Below are 21,768 nucleotides of genomic sequence, written 5' to 3' on the forward strand. Positions count from 1 at the left end.
GCGCCAGTTGATAGTTTTCAGATTCTTCATGACAGTCTCGAGCCTCGTTTGTCTTTTCAATTGCAGTTTTGCTTCTTCCTGGTGGCTTAAGTCTACGACGGAAGAAATTGAAGCGAGATGGCTTCCACCATCTCGATTCCCTCGCCAGACCCCTGCATTGGCAAATAGTCATCAAAAGTACAAAAGATGACATGGTCTATCTACCAAAGTTCGATGTACTGGTCAGGTCCTTCTGTTCTCGACAGTCATCCAAGACTGGGAAAAGGAAGGGTCATTGAGGCCTAAGACTTACCCACTCCTGCGCCCTTTCCTTCCCAAAAGAAAAACTGGCAATGCTGCAAAATTTGAATTCTTGAAATCTCTGCGAGATTACCAGCCCCTTCCCCGCCTTGAATGTTATTGCTACTTGTAGGAGTTGTGCCTGAATATCAGAGCCTTACGTTGCACTGGACAACGGCTTTCAACTTCCATTAGTGTAGACCTCGCTGATAATGTTCGAGGGAACTGGCCTGGTATTTCCAGCTCAACTAGTCAAGAAATGGACCAAAAATAATCATTGCACTTGAAATGTTCACCAAGTAAAGTGAGTCGGTCCGCTTAGCATATCTCTAGAAAAGTAAGTCGAGTGCACTTGAAAAAGTCACAAACAGGGTCCCAGGGGGTGGTGGCGTTTGCAAAAAAGGTACGCACTGGGGTCCCCGCGATGGTGGCGTTTGACAGCGGGGAAAAAAAGCCATTCCCCGATCTGTGTGAGCAGCAATAACGCCCTGTTGGTCATGACCAACATGGAATAGCACCCTTCAAGTTGAGGCACAAGTGGTTGGCAAGCACCCACCCACGAGCTGGCTTGAGAAGAATTTTCCAGCATCCATCACTCTCAACAAAAGCCATTAAGAGGCTTTTCATAGACTCGAATCGATGCTACGATGGCAGAATTTTCTGCAAATCACCTGCTCTAGTCACCCTCCAAGATCTCTTGCTTCAAGGTAGGTGAATCATGTAGAACATGGTCACGTGTAGTGTACATCCATGATAGACTTGCCCAAACGGGGGTACAGTAAACAACTCGATTGCTTTCTTGGGTATTGTTTTCATGTCTTTTGATTTGTCTATGTTCATCTTTAGTCCATTCCGCAACTCCTTTGATTAATTCTTGTTTGACGATAAACATAACTTTCTTCCCAGTCAATATCCATCTTTCTCATGCCAGTAACCACCTCTTCAAGATTTTCTCGTCGGTAGGCCTACATCAATCTTCAGATATCCGTCTAGTAGAATGTAGCCTCAAGACAGCTCCATCTATTGGCGGCTCTTGAGCAGCCCCTGCAGGTATGATGGAAATTGCTTCTTGTCGGTCGACGTAGTAAGTGACCGCAGGAATTCGTCTCCATTGATACCGAGGCTGGCAAACACTCCATTCTGTAGGTTCTGGATAAAAGCGTCGCCAGTTTTGGTGTAGATGAGTTGCTCCAGGCTAGCAATCTCCACCAAAATCTGCTTCGTCTGCGCGTCCTGCCCAGGACGGAAGTTGGGATTGCGTAGCACCTCCCAGCATGCGTTGTGGAAACGATCGATCATGAATTGATCAAAGCCAGGTATGACAGGACTAGCCGAGCCTATTGGCGCAGTCGGGTTCTGCGAGATCGTAGCTACATCAGGTCCGCCCCAAATAGAGGAGATGCGCAATAGGATGGTGAACGCGTGTCGGGACGGTCCCAAATTGCCTTCCAGAATCTTCCCTAGCTCAATGACAGAGGAGATCAAAGACTCAAAGTAGCCTTGGTTGGCTTCGCTGATCAACACGCCCTCAAGTCCGTTGTTGAGAATAATCTGGATAAAGGAGAGATATTCGCGTCGAAGCTCGGCAAGCTGGATTTCGTCGTCTGTTCCATGAATCGGCTCTGTCAGTCCGGCAAAGATTCTCTGGAGCAGAGGTGTCAGCAGAGCATTCAAGACGTCGTAGATTTCCGCCTTGAAGCCGAACACGACTTGATCCAGCAGGCGCAAGAACATGGCCATTTCATCTTTGGATGAGCTCTGTGAAAGTAAGCCATCAATCCATTGGGGGAGTTGAGGGAGAACGGCAGCGCCCAGAACACCGAGAAGCTTGGAGAATGCTGAACGGCAGGCTGTCCTAATCTCGCAGGAGGAATTGAGTTGGCTCAGTGCGATGAGAATAGCCTCTGCGGCTCGTGAGAACTCAGCTGCCACCACCTTATCCGGCGGAGTGTGCTCTTTGCTTGTCGACCCAGGTGTCCAGTCAGAGAAACCATGTGCTAGCGTGCCGAGGGCCATTACGATGTGATGGATCTGGAGGTTGGCCTGGGCATCGCCAGACTTGGCACGAGGCAGGTGTACTTCCATATCCTGAAAAAGTGGCTCCATCACTGATCGAACGTAGAGCGCCTGTTTTTCGACAGGGGTACTGGAAGTAGACGAAATACACCCAATGGCCTCAAAGAGGTATAGTTGGCTAGTGAAGAGGGCATCGGCAGAGTGATCAGATTCGTCCGAGGACATGTCATCGTCCGCATCCTCGCCCGGGACCTCAGCCTTAATCGGCAGTAGGTCCCCAATAGACTGGATGACTGTTTCGGCGACGTTGCCTACCCGCCCGCGAAGCTGCTTGATGAATCGATGAAAGAGATACCACGAGCGTGTCTTGAGTCGTACATGTTCGTGATGCACTAATCGGACGAAGTTCTCCAACACTTGCGGAATGTACTGTGTGTTGGTATCGAAAACGGCGCTGTATCGGACACATATTTCCATGTACTGGAGCAAAATGGCCGGATGCGAGAAGCTGGCAATACCTGTAACTTGTCAGCAATTTTCCATCAGAGCGATTCATCAACAGACGTACCAGACTCTACCATTTTTGTGACCATAACCACCAAGCGCTCGGAAGCCTCGCTAGAAGGCTGATTCTTTGTGCCAGGGCCATGGTTCGGCAACGCAAGCTCTCCAAAGAGGTACATCTCGTGCAGAGCTAGATCCAGATCTCTCCAGTCCATGTCAGACCCTCGTTGGTTGAGGGTCTGAAAGGTTGTGGCGACCAGGTTGCTCAGCATGTCCATGTAGAGAGGCTGGTTTATGGCAGCAATAGTCTTTTGCAAGTTCTGTAGCTTCTTTCGCAGCTCTTGAAACTCGGCCTCGTCTGTCTGTTCATCTTCATTTCCCCACGAAGAAGTTTCGTCGTATCGCATCTTCCGAATAATGGCATCGAGAATGGGCGCAAGCATGCTGTTGTACTCTTCGGGAAGATGTCCGAGCTTACGGAGGAATGTGAGGAGGTCGGTGAGAGCAGGAATGACTGTAGAGCAGACCTCGTCGTATTCATCAGTAAAGAAGCGGAGTAGCAATGGAAGAAAGTCGTTGAGATGCTGTTTTGCACGAGATCGGGTATCATCGCTAATCTGCGGATCGTCGAGTGCTCTAATGATATCGGAGACTACACTGTTGACTAACTTGGCGACGACTTCAGCAAGATCGGTATCGTACTGGGACGTCCCACGGTATTCGCTCAGCAGTGGCATGGCAACGAGCTGACTAACAATACTCTGGAGACTAAGGAAAGAAATCATCTCCATCTTGTCGGCAGAGCGCATCTTTTTACCGCAAATCTCGGTAAGCGTCTCAATGGCGACGTCGCGGACCTTGTCAGCTCGACCCTCATTCTGGTGACGTCCGACGACGGGAAGGATAAGGCTGAGCATATCTTGGCTGATGATGAGGGAAATATCCATCCAGCTAGCCCACTTGCCGATGACTCGAAGGACCATTTCAACCACAGCGTCATTGTCGCTGTAACGAGCAAGAAGCTGCTTCCAGGAGTCAGCAACGCGATGCATGTCCTGTGCTCTCAGCTGGTCTTTGAGCTCCGTGTTACGCTTAGACTCGTTACTCTGGCGAGAGAGAAGCATATCGGCGATCTCGTCGTGGATCGAGGACAAGATGCGGAGATAGAAGAGCGTGCCGCGGACGTTGTTGACACCGTTGCCGATGCCGGTGAGGGCTAGAAAATCTTCGAGAAATGACTGCCATCCATTTTGGTACAGGAATACAAACAGGTACGTCAAGGTTTGCGTGAGCTTGTTCTGTATGTGCGGCTGGTCGGGTTCGTTTTGAGTATCTGGGCCGTATGTTTGGCGAGTGTATTCGAGCAGCGTCTGCTTGAGGTAGCTGAGGCTATCGGTATCGAGGCCGTGGTTGTAGACAGCATAGTTGATGATCTCAAGACATGTCATACGGGCAAGGTCGGATGCCCGGGGCGATGTTCGAACATAGAGGTTGGTGCAGGCTTGCCAGGCTTGCGGATCGGACCGCACCTGGCCTAAGTACTCGAGGGCCTGCCCTTGGAGGGACTGGTCAGATCGGGGGTTCGACAAGATATCGACAACTCTTTCGATCTATGTTGCAGCAAAATGTTAGCTGCAGCTGGAGAGAAGCTCCTCTGCGTGCATTGCAACGTGCCCGCGGCAATGTCACCGCAGATGCCGGTCACAACGGCGGGGCACGAGGGGAAAACTGTGTCTTTTCGGAATCATACCTGAGCCTCCATGGCTTGGGAGAAAAATATACGAAAAAATGTGTTGCGCGCAGCTCAGGTACTTGTTTGATTCCCGAGCTATGTTTGATGAGGACTGGTGTGAAACTTTTCGGGAAGGCTGCTATAACTCTGGCAACGTTGGGCATACAGCACACAACATGGTAGACAAGGTGGCGGGATTCGAAAATTGGGGAGGGGGACGACTACCGCGGATACATGCCTGGGAAGACGGGAACAGGCAAGGCAGAACGTCTGACCAGGCAGAGGCAGAGATTCTAGGCGGAACTACGGCAGTCTGGGGTTGATGATGGCTGTGCGGAGGAATTTAGGCGACAGGGTCGGTTGGGAAACCGGTGTATTTGGCGATGTGGTGTGAGCGTTGTGCGTCTATTTCACAAAAGTCGGTGCCAGTCTCGTGCCAGTGTGGGGGTTGAGGTTGCAGCGCTGCCTGTGGCTGGTGGTGACTGCGCTAATGTGGCTCAAGCTGCCTGGTGTGGCGAGTGCCAGTCAAGTTTGTACTGTGTGCCAATCGATTGCACTGTCCAGCACTGCAGCGATTTCTCGCCTGGACACATCTGGTTAAATCGCATGGCTATAGCTTCTGAACATCTTTTACAGCGTCAAGTTAGTTTCTTTTCCCTTTTCTCCATTTTCTTTACATCATGTGGGGATTTTAACATGATGTGCTACAACGCACCGTATATGTGTTGGACAATAGTAATAGTCCAAAACCCTATCAGTTGACAATACCAGTCAACTACACATAACAACGGCACTCAGGGTTCCAGGAACCGCGAGCAAAGTAACAGGTGATAGAGAAAGAAACTGACCAAAAAGACCAGAGAAGCGAGTGATGGCGCCGAGCCAGAGGATATCAGCTACCGGGTAGCCCGTCGCACCAGCATCATCAACCTAGATCAAGCAGATGACCAAGGGTCTTCTTCCCCCCTAGAAATGGAGATGACTCACCAAAAGGCGCGATTTATCTCCGTACACAACCAAACGCTGACGAATACAACCGCGGCTCTGGCTTCCAACTGTGACTTGACCGCTCAGTATATTGAAATAGCGGGAACGGGTGTGCATGAGTGGTCACTTGAGTAAGACATATGTCGAGACATCGTTAGTCTCACGAATACATACTGTCCCACGAAGTCCGGTAGCTACAGGTACATACACTGAATGATCAATGACTACGACGGGCAGCTGAGAGAATTGTGTATTACAGACCGACCCGAAAGCGCAGTAACGTGGTCTGTGGTAAAATCACGTCGCAGCTACGTTGAAAAAAAAAAAGGCTGATACCTGGCCACATTTACTGGTATCTAAATTGTACCATAATTCGAACTCCGGGGCTAGCCAGCCAGCATTTGTGCTCGACTTCTGATCGCCGCATCGCTCAACATATGCGCTGTGCGAGTATGTAATCCCGGCGAGAGCTTGTCTTTACGCTTGAGCTGAACCTGTCTCGGATATCACAATGGAGACCACATGTTGTTCGTTTGTTGTTTCCGCGTTGTGTAAGTGATACAGCCTCGCGTCTCACGGCTGAAACGTCTGGAATGCGACGTGTGGTAATAGAGGGTCCATCGAATAGTTCGTCTCGTCTTGCGTCCCAGTGGCCCGAGTCATAAAAGAAACAAAAAAAGAGGAGACTCGAGAACCAATAGCCACGGAAACATGACGACAGTCAGCGCAAAGCATCAAGAACGCGCATCAGGCTTCGGGTGTCGGGTGGAGTTTGTTCGTACAACAACTACGGGCATGTCGACAACGCGCCGAAGATATTGATTGGATAGCTGATGTGTTTGAGTGGGAAACAAGATCGCACATGTCGCGGAGAAAAGTCTAAAAAGTGGTTGAGAAGACGAAAAGAAGCGCACTGGAATGGTGAGTATTGAGGAGCTGGCCACGAGGAGGAAGTGCACAAAAGACCTGGTAGAGATACAAGCTCAGCGGAGCCAAGTTGTGTCAGAAGCCCCTATAAGTGACACAGGGTGGAAACAAGCTTTATCGGAGCCGAGAGCCGAAGGCAGCAAATTCCAGTCAAACAAAATAATACAAGAGGAAGAAAATGGACGAGCTTTTGGAGTATGAGATATGCTGGTGGTACGAGCCGAAGCCCTCCACATACTCGACGCATCCTATTGCGGGGGCACTGCGAGCCACTCATGAAATCGCGGTGAATAGAGGGATTGACGATGAAGCGTTGAGAAAGAAGCGGTCATGGACCTGTCGGAGAGCAGGGCCGCCGGCACGGCGCGCCTGCTTGACCGCAATAATAGCCAACGAAAGCTGATTCGAGCATAGAAAGGGGCAGTCGACTAGTAACTACTGACTGGTAATACAGATTACAAAGTAACAAAATCTCGTGTTTCGAAACCAGCAGGGCCCCGTCCGCCGGTCCGTCCTTGCCCGTCCACTTTGAACCCATGTTTGCCTGTGGAACCTGCCCACTTGTAGATTGCGAGGAGAACAATACAAAAAGCCTGTTCAAAAACAAAAACAAGGCGAGGAACGGAGGTGCCGGGCATGGGTATAACCGCAGGGCCGACGAGGCAAAATGCCCGGAACCACGATGTCGACTCCAAGGAACTCTCCATCGGTGTTGCGGTTCGCGTTCCCGCTGTGGCGCCAGCAAAATGATATCGGCTCGCCTAACAGGCCTGTAAATAGTTGCTCGATCGAGTAATTACCAGCCTTTGCAGGCCAAAGTATTTGGTTTCGATGGTTTGGAAATCCGATTGGGGAACGGGCGGTATGCCAGCTTGTCATGCCGCAGCTCCCAAATAGACACCTGGTTCAAAGTGACAATCACATGCTTTGCACATACCAAGAAGAGAGAAGCAAGAAGCCAAATTGATAGTCAAACTGGGGTATTTCTCCATGAACTTCGACTTTGGCGACCAACCGTTGTCGCTGACAGCGTTGGGCTGCGGTGCGGGTGTGGGCTTTCTGCAACGCCCGCAGCTAGCTGGGGCACCAATCTCGGAGATTCTTCTCTTTCATGGAGCTAATCTCGCCTGGCGTCCTGTGAAAAAGCTTGATAATGCGGCGAATGAGCAAGACGCTGGTGGCATTGAAAAGTGTGGCGGGTGAGACCACAGGCTCGAGCGGCGTTCCGAAATTTGGTCTCGGCTACTTGAATAACCACGCTACAGCGTCGTTTTTTTTCCCCCGTCAATTATTGATGCTCACCAGCAGCGACTGTCTGTGTAGCCAAAAGGTAGCTGAGCCATGGTTGCTGCACGCCGTCGCAGCCTGGTAGATGCGTACTGGTACCAGTCGATCAGCGAACAAAGAAAGGCATCTTGCTCTGCTGGACTTTTGTTGTGTGGCGGCGGCAAAAGTGCAATCGTGCTGGCCTCCAGCTCATTTACCATTGGCTAGGTGATATCAGCCAGTAATCCGTAAAAGCTGCAGAGTAATGACCCCCAGCGCAGCCGGGGGTTGAGAATCACACGCCCCCTCCTCTCTTGCTGGTCTGGACCGCCTCTTTAGATGGGGTGGGCCAGCGCCGTGGGCAAGCAGCAATCTGGGTTGAATCGCGAGGTGACTGGACTGTGTTGATCAGTCTTCGTAAATAGCGAGTGCAGAGAGGCTGAACATGGCGGTGATGTGGATGGATGATAATTTGTTGTTTCTCCCAGTTGAAAGGGCAGACGGGAGCACGAAAAAAAAAAAAAAAAAAAAGGAAAACCCGAAATGAACCGAGCTTTTATACGTCATGTATTGGTCTGTCTCTGTTGCTGCAAATAGTGCCGCTGTGCTCTGTTCCTTGGCTAGAAGCACTCTGCAGGAACCTTGGCTCTTGTTCGCCACGCCGATCTACGGCCGGGCATCCATCGGACAGCGCGTCCGTCTGATGTGCGGAGTATGTCGACAAGGTGGCTCACTGGAAACTTTTGCGCGCAAATAAGCATGCTTTACCGCCTGGAGGCAAAGCTCCCACGGATTGCCATTGGCGCAGGACAAAGGCACGCCACACGAGGTGTAATAGTCTGCGCCGCTAGGAAGCGCGCCGTCGTTTCCAATTGTGTGGGCAGAAGATCTGTTCCTGCATTAGCGGCATGTGAGCAGCCAGTTGTGGTGCGGCATTCGTTCTCCTTTTCCATCTGAGCCCCCTTTCTTGTCTTGTCCGCCTGTACGTACGAAGCACGTCCTGATAACTAGCACTGTGAGTCTGTGAATAAAAGCCCTGTAGCCATCTCCAATGAGAGATTCCATTATGAGCAAATATCCTCTGCCGCCACAGTGAACTCTGGGCCCATGGCGGATGACAGCCAGACGAGAGAGCCACTCCCATGCATGACAGGGCGAGACACAGGCAAGTCGCAGCGCTTACAGGGCTGCTGGCAGCTAAGGGGCGCTGAACGGGCGACTGTGTCGCAATAATCCTTTATTGGATTCCATGTCGCCGCCCATTTATTTTATGATTGCAGCAGTCAGGTGTAAATATGTACGAAGTAGTGATGGCTTGAATCAGAGCGGTCGAAGTGGACTGGCGACACGCCTCGGCATAATCCGGAACTTGGCATCTTGGATAGATGGGCAAGACTTGAGTCAAACATGAAGCGGATGAGCGCTTGTCAAGTCTGACAGCGCCCAAGCGAGTCTTGATCTGCATCAGTGACGCTATGAGACGAGTCTTAGACATTGGCTCTGCGTCTGAACAAGGCGTGCAAGGCTAGTAATACCAATTCTTGATATCAATCACAAAAAATCGGTGTACTGGATTCACGACTTGAACATGTTTATTCCACTTTTCAGAAACAAAAGAAAGGACGTCATAGATGCTGTTGACTGGCCAAGTCGCATATCGCCTTTGCACATGTTTTGACAGTGGCTAGCTAGTAATGCTGGTCGTTTGACATGTTAAAAGTAGCACCATTCTGATGAGGGCATTGGCGCAGAGATGGCGGTAATAAATCGAGTGCAGCGTCGCTTATGATGCTAGATAGAATTAATCATCGAGTGCCCGTCCCTGCTATAATTACTATGGCATATTGGGGGGTAGCGAGATTGCAGGCAGAAAGTAACCACAAGCAATCAATTGGAGGTAAACCAATAGACATGGTCGATTTCTAACAATAGATGAGTATTAATAACTAACGAATTGATGAAGTTGCGATGGGCAGGTTGGAAATGGCGACTTGCAGTGGCACCGTGGCAGTGCTTAATTAGTTAATTAGTTTATTGGAGCTGCAATAGTCTTGATGAAGAGCAGAAACTGAACAACTGGTTGAAGCGCGACGCTTATTATTCGTGCAAACGGTGGCATTACTCGCTAGAGGTATTTTTCCAAGGCAAGGGCAAAAAAAGTAGGTTCATTTTTTACGGGCAAGACATAGTTTGCCAAAGGGGTCAGGATAAGCAGGGACATGGTTCGTGGATGGACATGGACGACGCATCGACGTCTAGAAAAGGGATTGATCAGAGCATCAACTGGGCAATGCTTTCTGGTATCCGTATTATGTGAATACTGAATACCTGCAGGCACGCTGCAGGCTTTGATTACAGCGAGGTGCAGCGCCTGTGGACCCTCATTTCTAGGTCATGGCCCGCTGCGAGTTGCCCCTGAATAACAGCAAAGCCCCTAAATGCTCCCTGCGCAAGTGCAAGTCAGTGGCAAGTGGGAAAAAACAGTACTTGGTACTTGTGAGTGCCACTGAGAGCGCGTGCAAAGTGGGCCAGACAGTGGGTGAATTTGGGGCAATTGCCAATTGGGCATCTCGGTCTTCTCTTTTCCCCTGGATTAGCGCGCCCCGCCTGTCCAATTGTCCCACACGGTAATCCGTACGTATACATACTCAGTACACTCAGTACACCACTGACCACGCTGCATGACCCCATCCATGTCCATGCCCCATCCTTTTCATGGCCCCATGTTCAATTGTCTGTCCATGCCGAACAAGCTCCACGCTTCCATGCTTTCTCACGCCCACATTCTCTCTCAATGGAGCAAAACAGAAAGACCAGCAACCTCCCGACGCGGTGCAATTTCCCAGATGGAGCTCATGGCGTGCGTCTATCACCTTCATCACATTGTCCTGCCTTGCTAACGCGATGGGACACTGACAGACTGCCACCCGCACCCGTACATCTCTACCAAAGACGATGAAGAACAAAGTCGCCCCCCCCCCCCTTAAAAAGAAGATTGTCAAGATACACACCCCCGAGCAGCTGAGCTGGCTATTAATACCGCTTCCCATCCTCTCCATCGCCTCTTCTCTTCTTCTTTTTTTTCTTCAGCCAAAACAGCCCATTCACAACCACAAGCAGTACGCTTTTGACTCGTTTGACTTCGGTCGTCCATTCTTTCAAAACTTTTCAAAGCTTTCGCTTTCGTCACTCTTTCACCACCTTCCATTCACCCACCCCAACCATTTCAATCAAGATGCGTTTCGCTGCTGCCACCGCCATCCTGGCCACTTCGGTCATGGCCGGAACCGAGGTCTCTGTTGAGCCCACCAGCACCGCCTTTGTCACCCAGCACGTTACCGTCACTCAGTGCCCCGAGACCGTCACGGACTGCCCTTCCCGCTCCAAGACCACCTCGGTCATCACCAACACTGTGCCTCTGACCACCAGCACCATCTACAGCACCAAGGTCCACACCATCACCAGCTGTGCTCCTACCGTCACCGACTGCCCTGCTCACAGCACCGTCGTCAGCACCGAGACCGTCTCTGTCTCCACCACCATCTGCCCCGTTGCCCCTGCCACCCAGACTCCTGGTCACTGGAACAACTCGACTATCCCCGTTGGCCCTGGTGGTGAGAAGCCTAAAGGCCCTGGTGGCGAGAAGCCCTCTGGGCCTGGCGGCGACAAGCCTGCTGGCCCTGGCGGCGACAAGCCTGCTGGCCCTGGCGGCGACAAGCCTGCTGGCCCTGGCGGCGACAAGCCTGCCGGCCCTGGCGGCGAGAAGCCCGCTGGTCCTGGTGCTGAGAAGCCCTCCAAGTCGGTTGGCCCTCCCGCCCCCGCTTGCCCTACTCACTCCGTCACCGCCATCACCAAGAGCTACACCACCGTTCTCACCTCGGTTGAGTACTCTACCATTGCTGTTCCCTGCCCTACCGGTGGCAACCCCGCCATCCCTACTGGCGCCAACCCCGGCGGCCCTGGTGCCAACCCCGGCGCTCCTGGTGCCAACCCTGGCGCTCCTGGTGCCAACCCTGGCGCTCCTGGCGCTAACCCCGGCAACCCTGCCGGCACCGGCGCTCCCAAGCCCCCTGCTGGTGGCAACCAGACGTAAGTACTACCTAAAATCATGATGCTCAACTCATTTCTAACGTATCCCAGCTGCACTGGTCCCAACTGCCCTGCCCAGCCTCCCGTCACTGGTGCTGCCGCTAGCTTTGCTGGCTCCGCCATCTTTGCCGCTGCTGCCGGTCTCGCTGCTTTCGTCCTTGCTTAAATAATTTCTTTCGGCTTACATAGTTGAAGCCTAACAAGGGCTTCACAGTACTTTTAACGACTGGCATATTTCTGGAGTCTATCAGTTGGACATGTACAGAGGTTTAACTAGGCTCCTTTAATACTACAAAGCATTTACGGCAAAACATCTTTTTGGCTGCTGGGTTGAGTGCATTCTACATTTTGGCGCTGGGCTACAAATGTATTTTAATTTCTAATTATATAGGGGTGTTTTGAGGAAAGCGAGCCTTTTCTCTACATGTTTACTTGATTCAATTTTTTCAACATTTACTTCTTCACTTCGCCCACCAGTCATGACTGTGATGCAATTATGCTGCCATTGACACTCATAGAAATGTCCCAACTGAGATTGTTCCAGACGGAAACAACGGCTATCAAAGACTCGCCGTACTACTCCTATTGTTCCAAAAGTCAGGAACGCGAAAAAAGTAACAAAGTGTGGGGGGATTTTGATCAGACCTGCATAATCGAAATGGCAGAAACAAAATGAAGCGTGGGGGGGGAAAAGAGCCTAGACTGCCAAAGTTGACAACGACAAGGGGGGTGTGCATTTCTTTGCTGTGTGAGTCGAGCTTCGGTGAGCTAAAGATTTATTATTATTAAGGTAGTTACTACGGAGTACTGGTAACTATTTACCTGGTTGGCAGGCAGATGCGATGTGCAAACAAGCTTATCATGTCCACTTGGGCTCTTAGAAGAATGTTTTTATCGGATCCCGCCACCAGCGATGCTCCGCCCTTTTTTTGACTTTCTTCTACTCCTTTCACTCCTTCTTCTTCTTCTTTTTCTTCTTTTTTTTCTCTTCTTCTTCCTCTTCCTTGCTTTTTCTTGTCCCCCCCCACTGCTTATTCAAGGCTGTAACCGACGCGAGACATTGTTTACATCTTGCTTCTCTTGCTTTCTTTTTTGCCGTGAGACTCGCCGGCAGCCCGACCGAACGCCGACGTCCGTTCGCCTTGCGAAACAAAAAAAAAATGCTGTTCCTGGTTCCCGAGTCTTGTCCCCTTTCGGCTTGGCGCGGCGGATCCCTGGGGAAATTAGCACACGCCCCTCCCACTACACCCCCCTCTGTCTCTCTCGCTCTCTGGAGATGACCATTTCTGGTTGGTGCGCAGCAGCAATAGTTAGCAAGCCATTTGGGCGTCAACGCGCGTTCAGCTTCCTTTCAAGGGCGCCCGGGGCTTGCACAAAAAGAAGACCGAACATGACATGTTGTGTGTGTGGGTGGCAGCATAAATTATGATCGACCGAAGAGGACGGGGCTGACAAGTAGATAACAAGGCGCAGCCAGGCAAACAACGCTGCGGACCAGGAATGACGCCCGCCTCCTTGATATTACCAACATTATCAGTACGAGCGCCGCTGAATAATCACGATTGTACTTTTAGTTGTGTGTACACGTACTCCGTATTGAGAGAGAAGAGGCTTCTACGAACAGCGTTGAATGATTGAAATAGCGAGGCTGTCGCTTGCTTCCCTGCGGGCTTGCCTAGCCTTGGCCCGAATTTGCACACTGCCAGACTGCGTAAAAATCGATGCCAAAGAAATAATGCAACGTTGTGCATGTCACGCACACGCGCACAATTTCCAAGACACGTCCACTTTAGCCAGTTGTGCCAGCAAAAGAACAGCCAGTCGTCATTTTGTCTCGCAGTATTGACGACTTGGAACATTGACTTTTCTTTTGTCGCTCGCTCCCCTTGCTTCGACTATTCCCGGGCGCCATCAAAAAGACTTTGAAACAAACGGGCCACGCACGCGGGCGTGCGCGACAACGTGCCCATCTAGATCTCTACCCGTCCGTCCGCAAATCTTGAAACGCGCCAACGCTGGGGAACAGCTTAGCTACGCAAAGACTAAATTTCTTGTTTCCTTGCTGATTGACATGTTTTTACCGCCTTTTTTTTCTTGGCCTTGTTTTGTTTCTGATGCCTGAACGCGCATAATTGTGATCATCTCGGGGTACGTTGTGCGGCTTTTTATTTCTTGTAATTTGTCACGATGCACAAAACAGGGCCGAGGAGTGGAACCAAAAAATCACAAAAAAAAAAAAGAGAGGAAAAAAAAAAGGGAGCCAGGTCTTATATACGTTTTCTTCAGATAGAGGAGGCAAAAGACAACGAATCTTGCTATCAAGGAGACGAGTATCAGTTACTGCCATTGTGCGCGTACCGCGTCTCAAGACGGCTCGACGATAGCGTTCACCGATACCCACGCAGTCGTTTTCGTCGAGTCTGTCCTCGAGTGGAACGCGGAGATGAGCGATAAAAAAAAAGGGAACAAAGAATTATGTCATGACGCTCCATTGTCTCGAGGTACTCACTTGTTGGAATGGTGTAAGATCTGGGCCTGAGACCAAAGGCTGCCGTCTGACCATGCACCTGGCAGACGTGAAGACGAAAGCCACAGAGATGGTTGTATCCATTGGTCCATCGTGATCTATCTGAAGCACAATGTCGACATGCTGGATTCCAAGTCTTCAGCGTATCGTGAGTTGATGCCTCGCGCTGCTACAAACACAGAACTGAAAGTTCCCAAGCGTTTTCTGGCAGCAAATGACAGTCATTCGAGGCGATCATGAGCCATGTAGCAGTTTCCAAACCGCCGAGTTTGCGAGATGAATAATCTGCCAATAGAGGCAAAGGTCAATTGGTATCTCACTCCCCGTAGTGGTGTTGTCACGGTCACACAAGCAGCCTACCATTGCCTTCAGCAATCTCGATCCTGACTGCTCTGGTCACGCATTCGACCCGTGCTACTCGACAATATGTTGTCTGATCAAACATTGACGAAACCCTGTATTTAGGATAGTGAAGAGTTTGGTATAAACAAAGGCATGCCGATACGACGATTCAATCCTAGTGTACGGCAGCGCTGCATGCGCGCAGGCCTCGTCTGGTATAACTCCGATTCTGGCGGCTGGTCTCGAATGCAAAGATTGCGGGAGCAAGACCCGTGGTATACACAAGGCTGAAGAAAAGTCGAAAGATGGAAATGTCTTCGCCGCAGGCCTACCAGGTCCGTAGTCGGCTGGCAGCTGGTGCAACGTCATGCCGGCGCGCCAAGTTCGGACTCGGGCTCGGACTTGGCTGACAGCGCTGGCCGTCCTGTGGGGCCTTGCCGCCTTGTCAAGATCAAACGTCATCCGTTGTCGTTTGAGCAAGTCAGACACTGTTCCATTCCGACGACCCTTTGATCAATTACTTTTCGAGAAGAAAAGAAAAAAACAACAACTTGGTATAGAAGTGAAAGAAATAGACGACCAACTTTTTGTAAATGGACCAAATGTGCATCTGGCTGCAAAGTTACCGGGCATACCGGGCTGCAGAATTCCTCCGGGTCCGCTGTCGTCATCGAGGCAGCGGGGCCGTGCTATATATAACATATCCTTTACACTTTAACATCCTGCATCGCCGCAGAGCCTCATGCTCATTGCTACACCTCTAGTTCGCATTATTAGACCCTGCAGCCTCAGCTGAGGGTGGCCTCAATTGGCAGGCGATCTGATTCGACGCAAAAACGTGGCCCCAAGCCCTACATGGGACTTACTCTTCTCAGAAACCGACCAGCCCGCCTGAGCTGATTTACAGTTCTGTTGCTTGATGAAGCACTCTCAGCCATGAAAATATGGGTTGGTGGAGCATGCTGACTTTTTTTAAGTCCGGTCCCTGCTCTTCTTGCAGAGCAACTAAGTTAAAGTGGTGACAAAAACGAGGCTCGCGAACCGTTGGTTTGGGACGCAGCAGGGCGGCGCGAGCTTAAAAAAAAAAAAAAAAACAACAACCTGATTCTATGCGCTAAAGGGTGACGGATTCCTAGGATAACGAGATACTTTACCAATATATATGCCATGAAAGGATTCGTCAGTTTCGGGCTTGCAGCCGAGACCGATACATCATCAGAGTCCGAAGCAGTAGAGTAATTCTACATTGGTGGTGAAGGATGACTGCAGCGTCTTTACGTTGTGAAAATAAGTATATATCTTTTGTGCCCTCTCGTGACGGAGCAAAGCTATTTTACTATCCACCAACAAGCTCCAAAAAAAAAAAAAAAAATTCAAACCTTGGCGCTCGGGTGTATATTCGCTCCGTCATCTGTCAGATTAGTCCCTCCGCTGCCCGGAGCCGGCCCTCGTTCTCAAGTACCGGCCGTTCCGAGTTCCCACGTCAACGGCCTCTTGGTCCAAAATTTCTCTAACCAACATGAAACCATGACCATAGGGAAAAAGAAAAAAAAGAACCATAGAGTCCTTTTCCCGAACTGACGCTCAAAAAAATTCGCAACGACGGACGACCACTACGGAAAAAAAGTTTCGCAATCATGTCATCCTCCAACGGCCGCGTACAAGACATTTTTGGGCCCAACTCGCCCTGCAGCCTCAACAACTGCCCGGTCGAGTGGTCTATGCTTGGCTACCGGCCGTCGCTGGCCGCCAACGTTGTATTCCTGGTTCTCTTTGCGGCCGTTGGCGCCGTGCACGCATATCTGGGCGTGCGCTGGCGCAGCTGGGGCTTTGCCGCGGGCATGCTGCTGGGCTGCGTCACGGAGATTCTGGGCTACGTGGGCCGCATAATGATGTGGCACAATCCATTTTCATATTACGGCTTCATGATTCAAATAAGTTTCGTTGATTGACTCTCTCCTCGTCTGTTTGAACGCCTGGCTAACCCCGTCTCTCTCTCCCCCTTCGACAAGTCTGCCTCACGATTGCGCCCGTCTTCTTCACCGCGTCCATCTACGTCACCCTCTCCAAGACGATATTATACTTTGCGCCTCAACTCTCGCGCTTCAAGCCGCAGCTCTTTTACTGGGTCTTTATCCCCTTTGACGTTGTCTGCCTCATCCTGCAAGCCATCGGCGGCGCCCTGTCCACAACCGAGCGCGACGGCAAGCGCACCGGCGTCGACATTTCCATGGCCGGTCTCATTCTACAAGTCGTCGTCATTGTCATCTTCATGGCCGCCTATTTCGACTACATGGTGCGGCTGGCGCGCTCGGGCCGCGCGCGCGCCGAGCTCACAGCCTGGCGGAGCGTCGCCTTTTTTGCCGGCCTGGTGGCCGCGTGCGTCTTTATCCTTACCCGCTGCTCGTTTCGTGTCGCGGAGCTCAAGGATGGCTACACGGGCGAGCTGTTCCGCGAAGAGGTGCTGTTCATCGTGCTCGAGGGCGTCATGGTTGTGATTGCGAGCATCGCGCTCATGTTTGGCAACCCGGGCCTGGTGTTTGACAAGTCAACCGCTGAAAATGGCGACGCGACGCGCAAGAAGCCCGGCCACTCGGACAGCGACGATGGCGCTATGGCGATGGGAGGTTATGATGGTGCAGGCCGTTCCGGGAAAGAGCGCGTCTAAAAGATGGGAAAAGGCGGGCGTTTATCATTCGATTTTTGGACTAGATGCATTTTCCTTTGTTGAAGATTTAGATGGACTTAGATTTGTTATACGCCATGATATCATTACAATTCTTCTAAAGAAAAAGGATTTTCAAATTTTAAAACTTGGATACAAATATGGTCACTGTCATAGTTCGAAGTGAATATACACATTGCAACATCTTCCCTGCCAATTTCTACTTTTCACAGCATTAATCTGATCTGATCAGACAGACATAATGACTTGCACACTGCGAAACCAATACGTTGACTCTTTCTTTCAACAGTCTATATATACTTCGGATCGGGCCCCAACGGTCGACGCGGCCGGCCGGGTACCATTTCCCGCCACCTGCCAGACTGGGCCATGGCGGCCCCGCACTGTGGGGCTCCTGTGCCGGCCGACATGCTGATGCTGATGCTGGATCTTTTCTTTGCTTTTTTTTTTTTTCCGTGACACATCCGCTGATTATCTGATCTCTCCCTTCATATCCTCTGTCACGTTTCTCTCAAGGTCGCTTCGTCGTTGGCATCTCTTAAGCTCTACCGGCCTGTATGAACCATTTGCGCCTTGCCCGCCTCTCTTCCATCTCATCGCCGTTGCCGACCCTCCGCCACCACAGCCACCACCATCATCACCATTACAGACCGACTTTCCGGATCTCCCTTGCCTTCTCCGCTTCGGCCTCGACCATGGCTCCTCCCCAGGCCGCCCTCGATTTTATCGACTTTGTCAATGCCTCGCCGACGCGTGTGTAGTCCCCTCGTCGTGCGCCGACAACCCCCTTTGCCGCAAACGTGGCTCAGCTGACCTCTTACCTCCGCAGCGTACCATGCCGTCGCTACCGCCGTCAAGATTTTCGAAAAGGCTGGCTTCCAGCAAATTCACGAGCGCGACTCCTGGGCCTCGTCCGTCCGCCCCGGCGGCAAATACTACGTCACCCGCAATGGTTCCTCGATTGCCGCCTTTGCCGTCGGCCACAAGTGGCGCGCGGGCAACCCCGTCTCCGTCGTCGGCGCCCACACCGACTCGTGCTGTCTGCGGCTCAAGCCCGTGTCCAAGAAGTCGCAGGTCGGCTACGATCAGATTGCCGTGGAAAAGTACGGCGGCGGCATCTGGACCTCGTGGTTTGACCGCGATCTGAGCTTGGCCGGCCGCCTCCTCGTCCGCGAGGGCGGTTCCATTGTGCCCAAGCTCGTCAAGATTGAACGGCCGCTCGTCCGCATCCCCACGCTCGCCATCCACCTGCACCGCCAGAGCAACTTTGACCCGAACCTCGAGACCGAGATGTTGCCCATCACTGCCCTCGCCGAGCAGCAGCTCGGCAAGCCACCCCCCAACGCCGGCCGCCGCCCCACCGATGAGGATGGTGATGAGGACTTTGAGCCTCTTGCCGAGATGACCGACCGCCACCACCCCGCCGTCCTCAACGTCATTGCCAACGAGGCTGGCGTCTCTGTCGACGCCATTGTCGATTTTGAGATGATGCTCTACGACACCCAGGACGCCTGCATTGGCGGTCTCAACAACGAGTTCATCTTTGCGCCCCGTCTCGACAACCTCGAAATGACTTACTGCTCGATCGAGGGTCTCATCTCCTCTGTAAATGCCAAGGACGCGCTCCACAACGACAACACCATCCGCATGGCCGTCTGCTTCGACCACGAGGAGATTGGCTCCAAGTCGGCCCAGGGCGCCCACTCCAACATGCTGCCCGCAGTTTTGCGCCGCCTCGCCGTGCTGCCCGGCAGCACATCCCGCGATACCGGCTCGGACAAGAGCTACGAGCATGTCGCAGCCGACAGCGAAGAGTCAACGGCCTTTGAGCAGACGCTCGCGCGGTCGTTTCTCGTCTCGGCCGACATGGCGCACGCCGTGCATCCCAACTACGTTGGCAAGTACGAGGCGGCGCACCAGCCGGCCATGAACAAGGGCACCGTCATCAAGGTCAACGCCAGTCAAAAGTACGCCACCAACTCGCCCGGCATCGCGCTCCTGCAGGAGTGCGCCCGCGCCGCCGGCGTGCCTCTCCAGCTCTTTGTCGTCCGCAACGACTCGCTCTGCGGCAGCACCATTGGCCCCGGGCTCGCTGCGCTGCTGGGCGTGCGCACCATTGACGTGGGCAACGCGCAGCTCAGCATGCATAGCATCCGCGAGACTGGCGGTACTGCTGATATTGCCTTTGCCATCAAGCTGTTTGACAAGTTTTATTCCTCGTACAGCGTCATCGAGCCCAAGATCTTGATTGATTGAGCCATCGATTCTTGAAATGTGTTTTTTTTGTCCGGCGATTGGGGAGTTTTTGCGGTGTGAATCGGCGCATGAGCGAGATGCGAATGTTGCAGGGCGTCGAAGCTAGGATAGTATAGGCGTTTGAATATCATGAATCATGAAACAAGCTCAACCAAAGGTAAATCCTCCCGCTAAATGGTTTTGCTTGCCAACTGTAACTATCTTGTATTTCATGACGTCTTCTCTTTTGATTTCCTCCGTATAACAAGACCCACGTGTCGCCAATACGCCAGAAAAGTAAACAAATATGATTACAACAAATGTAGCAGAGAAAAGAGTCAGATACCCCCCTCCCCAGAAATGTAGGCTTTCTTCTTCACTTTGTAAACCCAATGTGACCGCAAACGCCAAGGATGCGAGAGTCGTTCGTGCACCCAGTCCTCATGTGCGGCCCCGAACTGAACCAAGCCAGGACGACGCAAGAGTGGTCTACTCCGATACCAAAACAAGAAAACAATAAAGCAATATGATGTCACCCTCGTTCTCCCAATTGCCCCCAAAGAATAATGCGCCGAACCAAAACTCAAAACTCAAGAAATGAAACAAATGGCGTCCAAAAATGTCTCGCGATTGTGCGCCAACAACTCACGTTGATGGCAATGGTTCCACAGCGGGCGGCGTCTCTGCAATCACATCCTCTTTCTCGTCATTGTTGTCTTGCCGCGTCGCCGCCACATCCTGCGAGCTGTCTGGCGTATTTTCCGCCGTTGACGCCATTATCCCCGCGGCGGCGGGCAGGGGACGTGCCTGGAGGTCAGCGAGCGGCACCGAGACCTGTCCCGTGCGGAGCTTGTAGCTCGCGAGCCCGAGGCGTAGCCGTAGAATCTCGACCTTCTATTATATCGTGTCAGTCCTGCTTCTTTGTGTTCTTCTTCCGACTCATTGACAAAGCACATCTCTAAACTCACCTCGCGTGCCTGCTCCCGCGTCAGAGCCCCTGGCCGCGCCACCACCATCGGCGGCGTTTGTGCAGCCACGTCTGGCTCCGTTGCCGCCGTCAGCCACGTAGCGTCCTCTGCGGCCGACGTATCAAAGACGGAGCTCACGTCTGGGCTATGCGTTCTACTCCTTGCCGTCGTTGTTGAGCTCTGCGTCGACGATACCAACGCCACCTCTGCGGCTGCTGCTACCGGCTCCTCATGATCTATCTTGCTCTTCTTGGCCGCCTTTTCCTGGCCACGTTTGCTGTCTTTGTCGTCGTCATCGTCGTGCAGCACCATCCCGGAACGCTTCATCCCCACTGACGGAACGCCGCCGTGGCGTGCGGCAACGGGCGGCGCGAGCACGGGCGCCGAGGACAGCAAGCCAAGTGACCGCCGCGCGGTATTCGCCGCCGACGATGCGGCTGCTGTTTTGAGGCTGCCGGGAAGAGGGGCGTGTTTGCTCGTAGACGTCGGTGTCGTGGTCATCGCGTTCGCGTCGAGGGGGGCGAGCGCGGCGCGTTTCTTTATCGGCGAGGCGTTGTTCATGTTGATTCCTTTTTTCAGCAAGAGAAGAATATGTCGTCAACAATGAAAACGTTGGAATTGTTTGCTCAACCACGTATTGAATGTCCAAAAGGAAAAAAAAAAAAGCACGGCGTGCAAAGGAAAGGAACGAGACGAAATGGATCTCGTGGGCTTTGACCCAAGCAGCTTGCCAACGGAAGATGGAAACAAGGTATAACTAAGCAAACGCTTCTGATGCTGCCAGTCTGATGCACGCGTTGATGGAATGCAAGATGATGCTGGGTATACTGCAGAAGAGTGAGAATGAAGAAGAAGAAGGAGGAGGAGCAGAACGCGAATGGTTGGTTGATGGACGTGACGTGACCAGGTCCGAGTACGGGGATGTGATAACTAGGTAGGCGTGGCTCGGGAGCCAAGCTGGAGTCGGGTCGGAGGAAGAGGAGCTCTCACCCCACACTTTTTTTGCGTGCGTCTGGGTCCCGCTGCATGTATAGACAGACATACATACATAAATTTCTAAATAATGCACACAGATCTTTCACCAGCGCGACTACCGTATACAATGCTCGTTACCGCAATTATAGTAGCGTGTTGTTCATCAATACAATCAATACAATCAACCTTGAGACCCCCCGTTAGATGGCGTTTTACTCGACCAGATAAACTTTTC

General features: G+C 52.0%; 5 protein-coding genes across 5 annotated transcripts; 3 read left to right on the forward strand and 2 right to left on the reverse strand.

Annotated features, from left to right (window-relative positions):
• Nucleotides 1–1,299: 1,299 nt before the first annotated feature.
• Nucleotides 1,300–4,561, reverse strand: BBA_00906 (exportin 1-like protein; the record flags this gene model as incomplete). Its single annotated transcript, XM_008596003.1, has 3 exons — nucleotides 1,300–2,813; nucleotides 2,864–4,409; nucleotides 4,550–4,561. The coding sequence occupies 3 exons, from the start codon at nucleotides 4,559–4,561 to the stop codon at nucleotides 1,300–1,302; spliced, it is 3,072 nt and encodes a 1,023-aa protein (XP_008594225.1).
• A 6,385-nt stretch (nucleotides 4,562–10,946) lies between these two features.
• BBA_00907 (GPI anchored serine-rich protein) lies at nucleotides 10,947–11,966 on the forward strand (the record flags this gene model as incomplete). The annotated part of the gene is made up of 2 exons (XM_008596004.1): nucleotides 10,947–11,800; nucleotides 11,852–11,966. 2 exons carry the CDS (start codon nucleotides 10,947–10,949, stop codon nucleotides 11,964–11,966), a joined length of 969 nt encoding a protein of 322 aa, XP_008594226.1.
• A 4,340-nt stretch (nucleotides 11,967–16,306) lies between these two features.
• BBA_00908 (RTA1 like protein) lies at nucleotides 16,307–17,337 on the forward strand (the record flags this gene model as incomplete). The annotated part of the gene is made up of 2 exons (XM_008596005.1): nucleotides 16,307–16,607; nucleotides 16,682–17,337. 2 exons carry the CDS (start codon nucleotides 16,307–16,309, stop codon nucleotides 17,335–17,337), a joined length of 957 nt encoding a protein of 318 aa, XP_008594227.1.
• Nucleotides 17,338–18,050: 713 nt separating this feature from the next.
• On the forward strand, nucleotides 18,051–19,611 carry BBA_00909 (aminopeptidase I zinc metalloprotease; the record flags this gene model as incomplete). Its single annotated transcript, XM_008596006.1, has 2 exons — nucleotides 18,051–18,108; nucleotides 18,185–19,611. 2 exons carry the CDS (start codon nucleotides 18,051–18,053, stop codon nucleotides 19,609–19,611), a joined length of 1,485 nt encoding a protein of 494 aa, XP_008594228.1.
• A 624-nt stretch (nucleotides 19,612–20,235) lies between these two features.
• BBA_00910 (uncharacterized protein) lies at nucleotides 20,236–21,119 on the reverse strand (the record flags this gene model as incomplete). The annotated part of the gene is made up of 2 exons (XM_008596007.1): nucleotides 20,236–20,484; nucleotides 20,559–21,119. 2 exons carry the CDS (start codon nucleotides 21,117–21,119, stop codon nucleotides 20,236–20,238), a joined length of 810 nt encoding a protein of 269 aa, XP_008594229.1.
• Nucleotides 21,120–21,768: the final 649 nt, after the last annotated feature.

This window comes from Beauveria bassiana, assembly GCF_000280675.1.
Source record: "Beauveria bassiana ARSEF 2860 unplaced genomic scaffold BBA_S00002, whole genome shotgun sequence".
NCBI classification, from domain to species: domain Eukaryota; kingdom Fungi; phylum Ascomycota; class Sordariomycetes; order Hypocreales; family Cordycipitaceae; genus Beauveria; species Beauveria bassiana.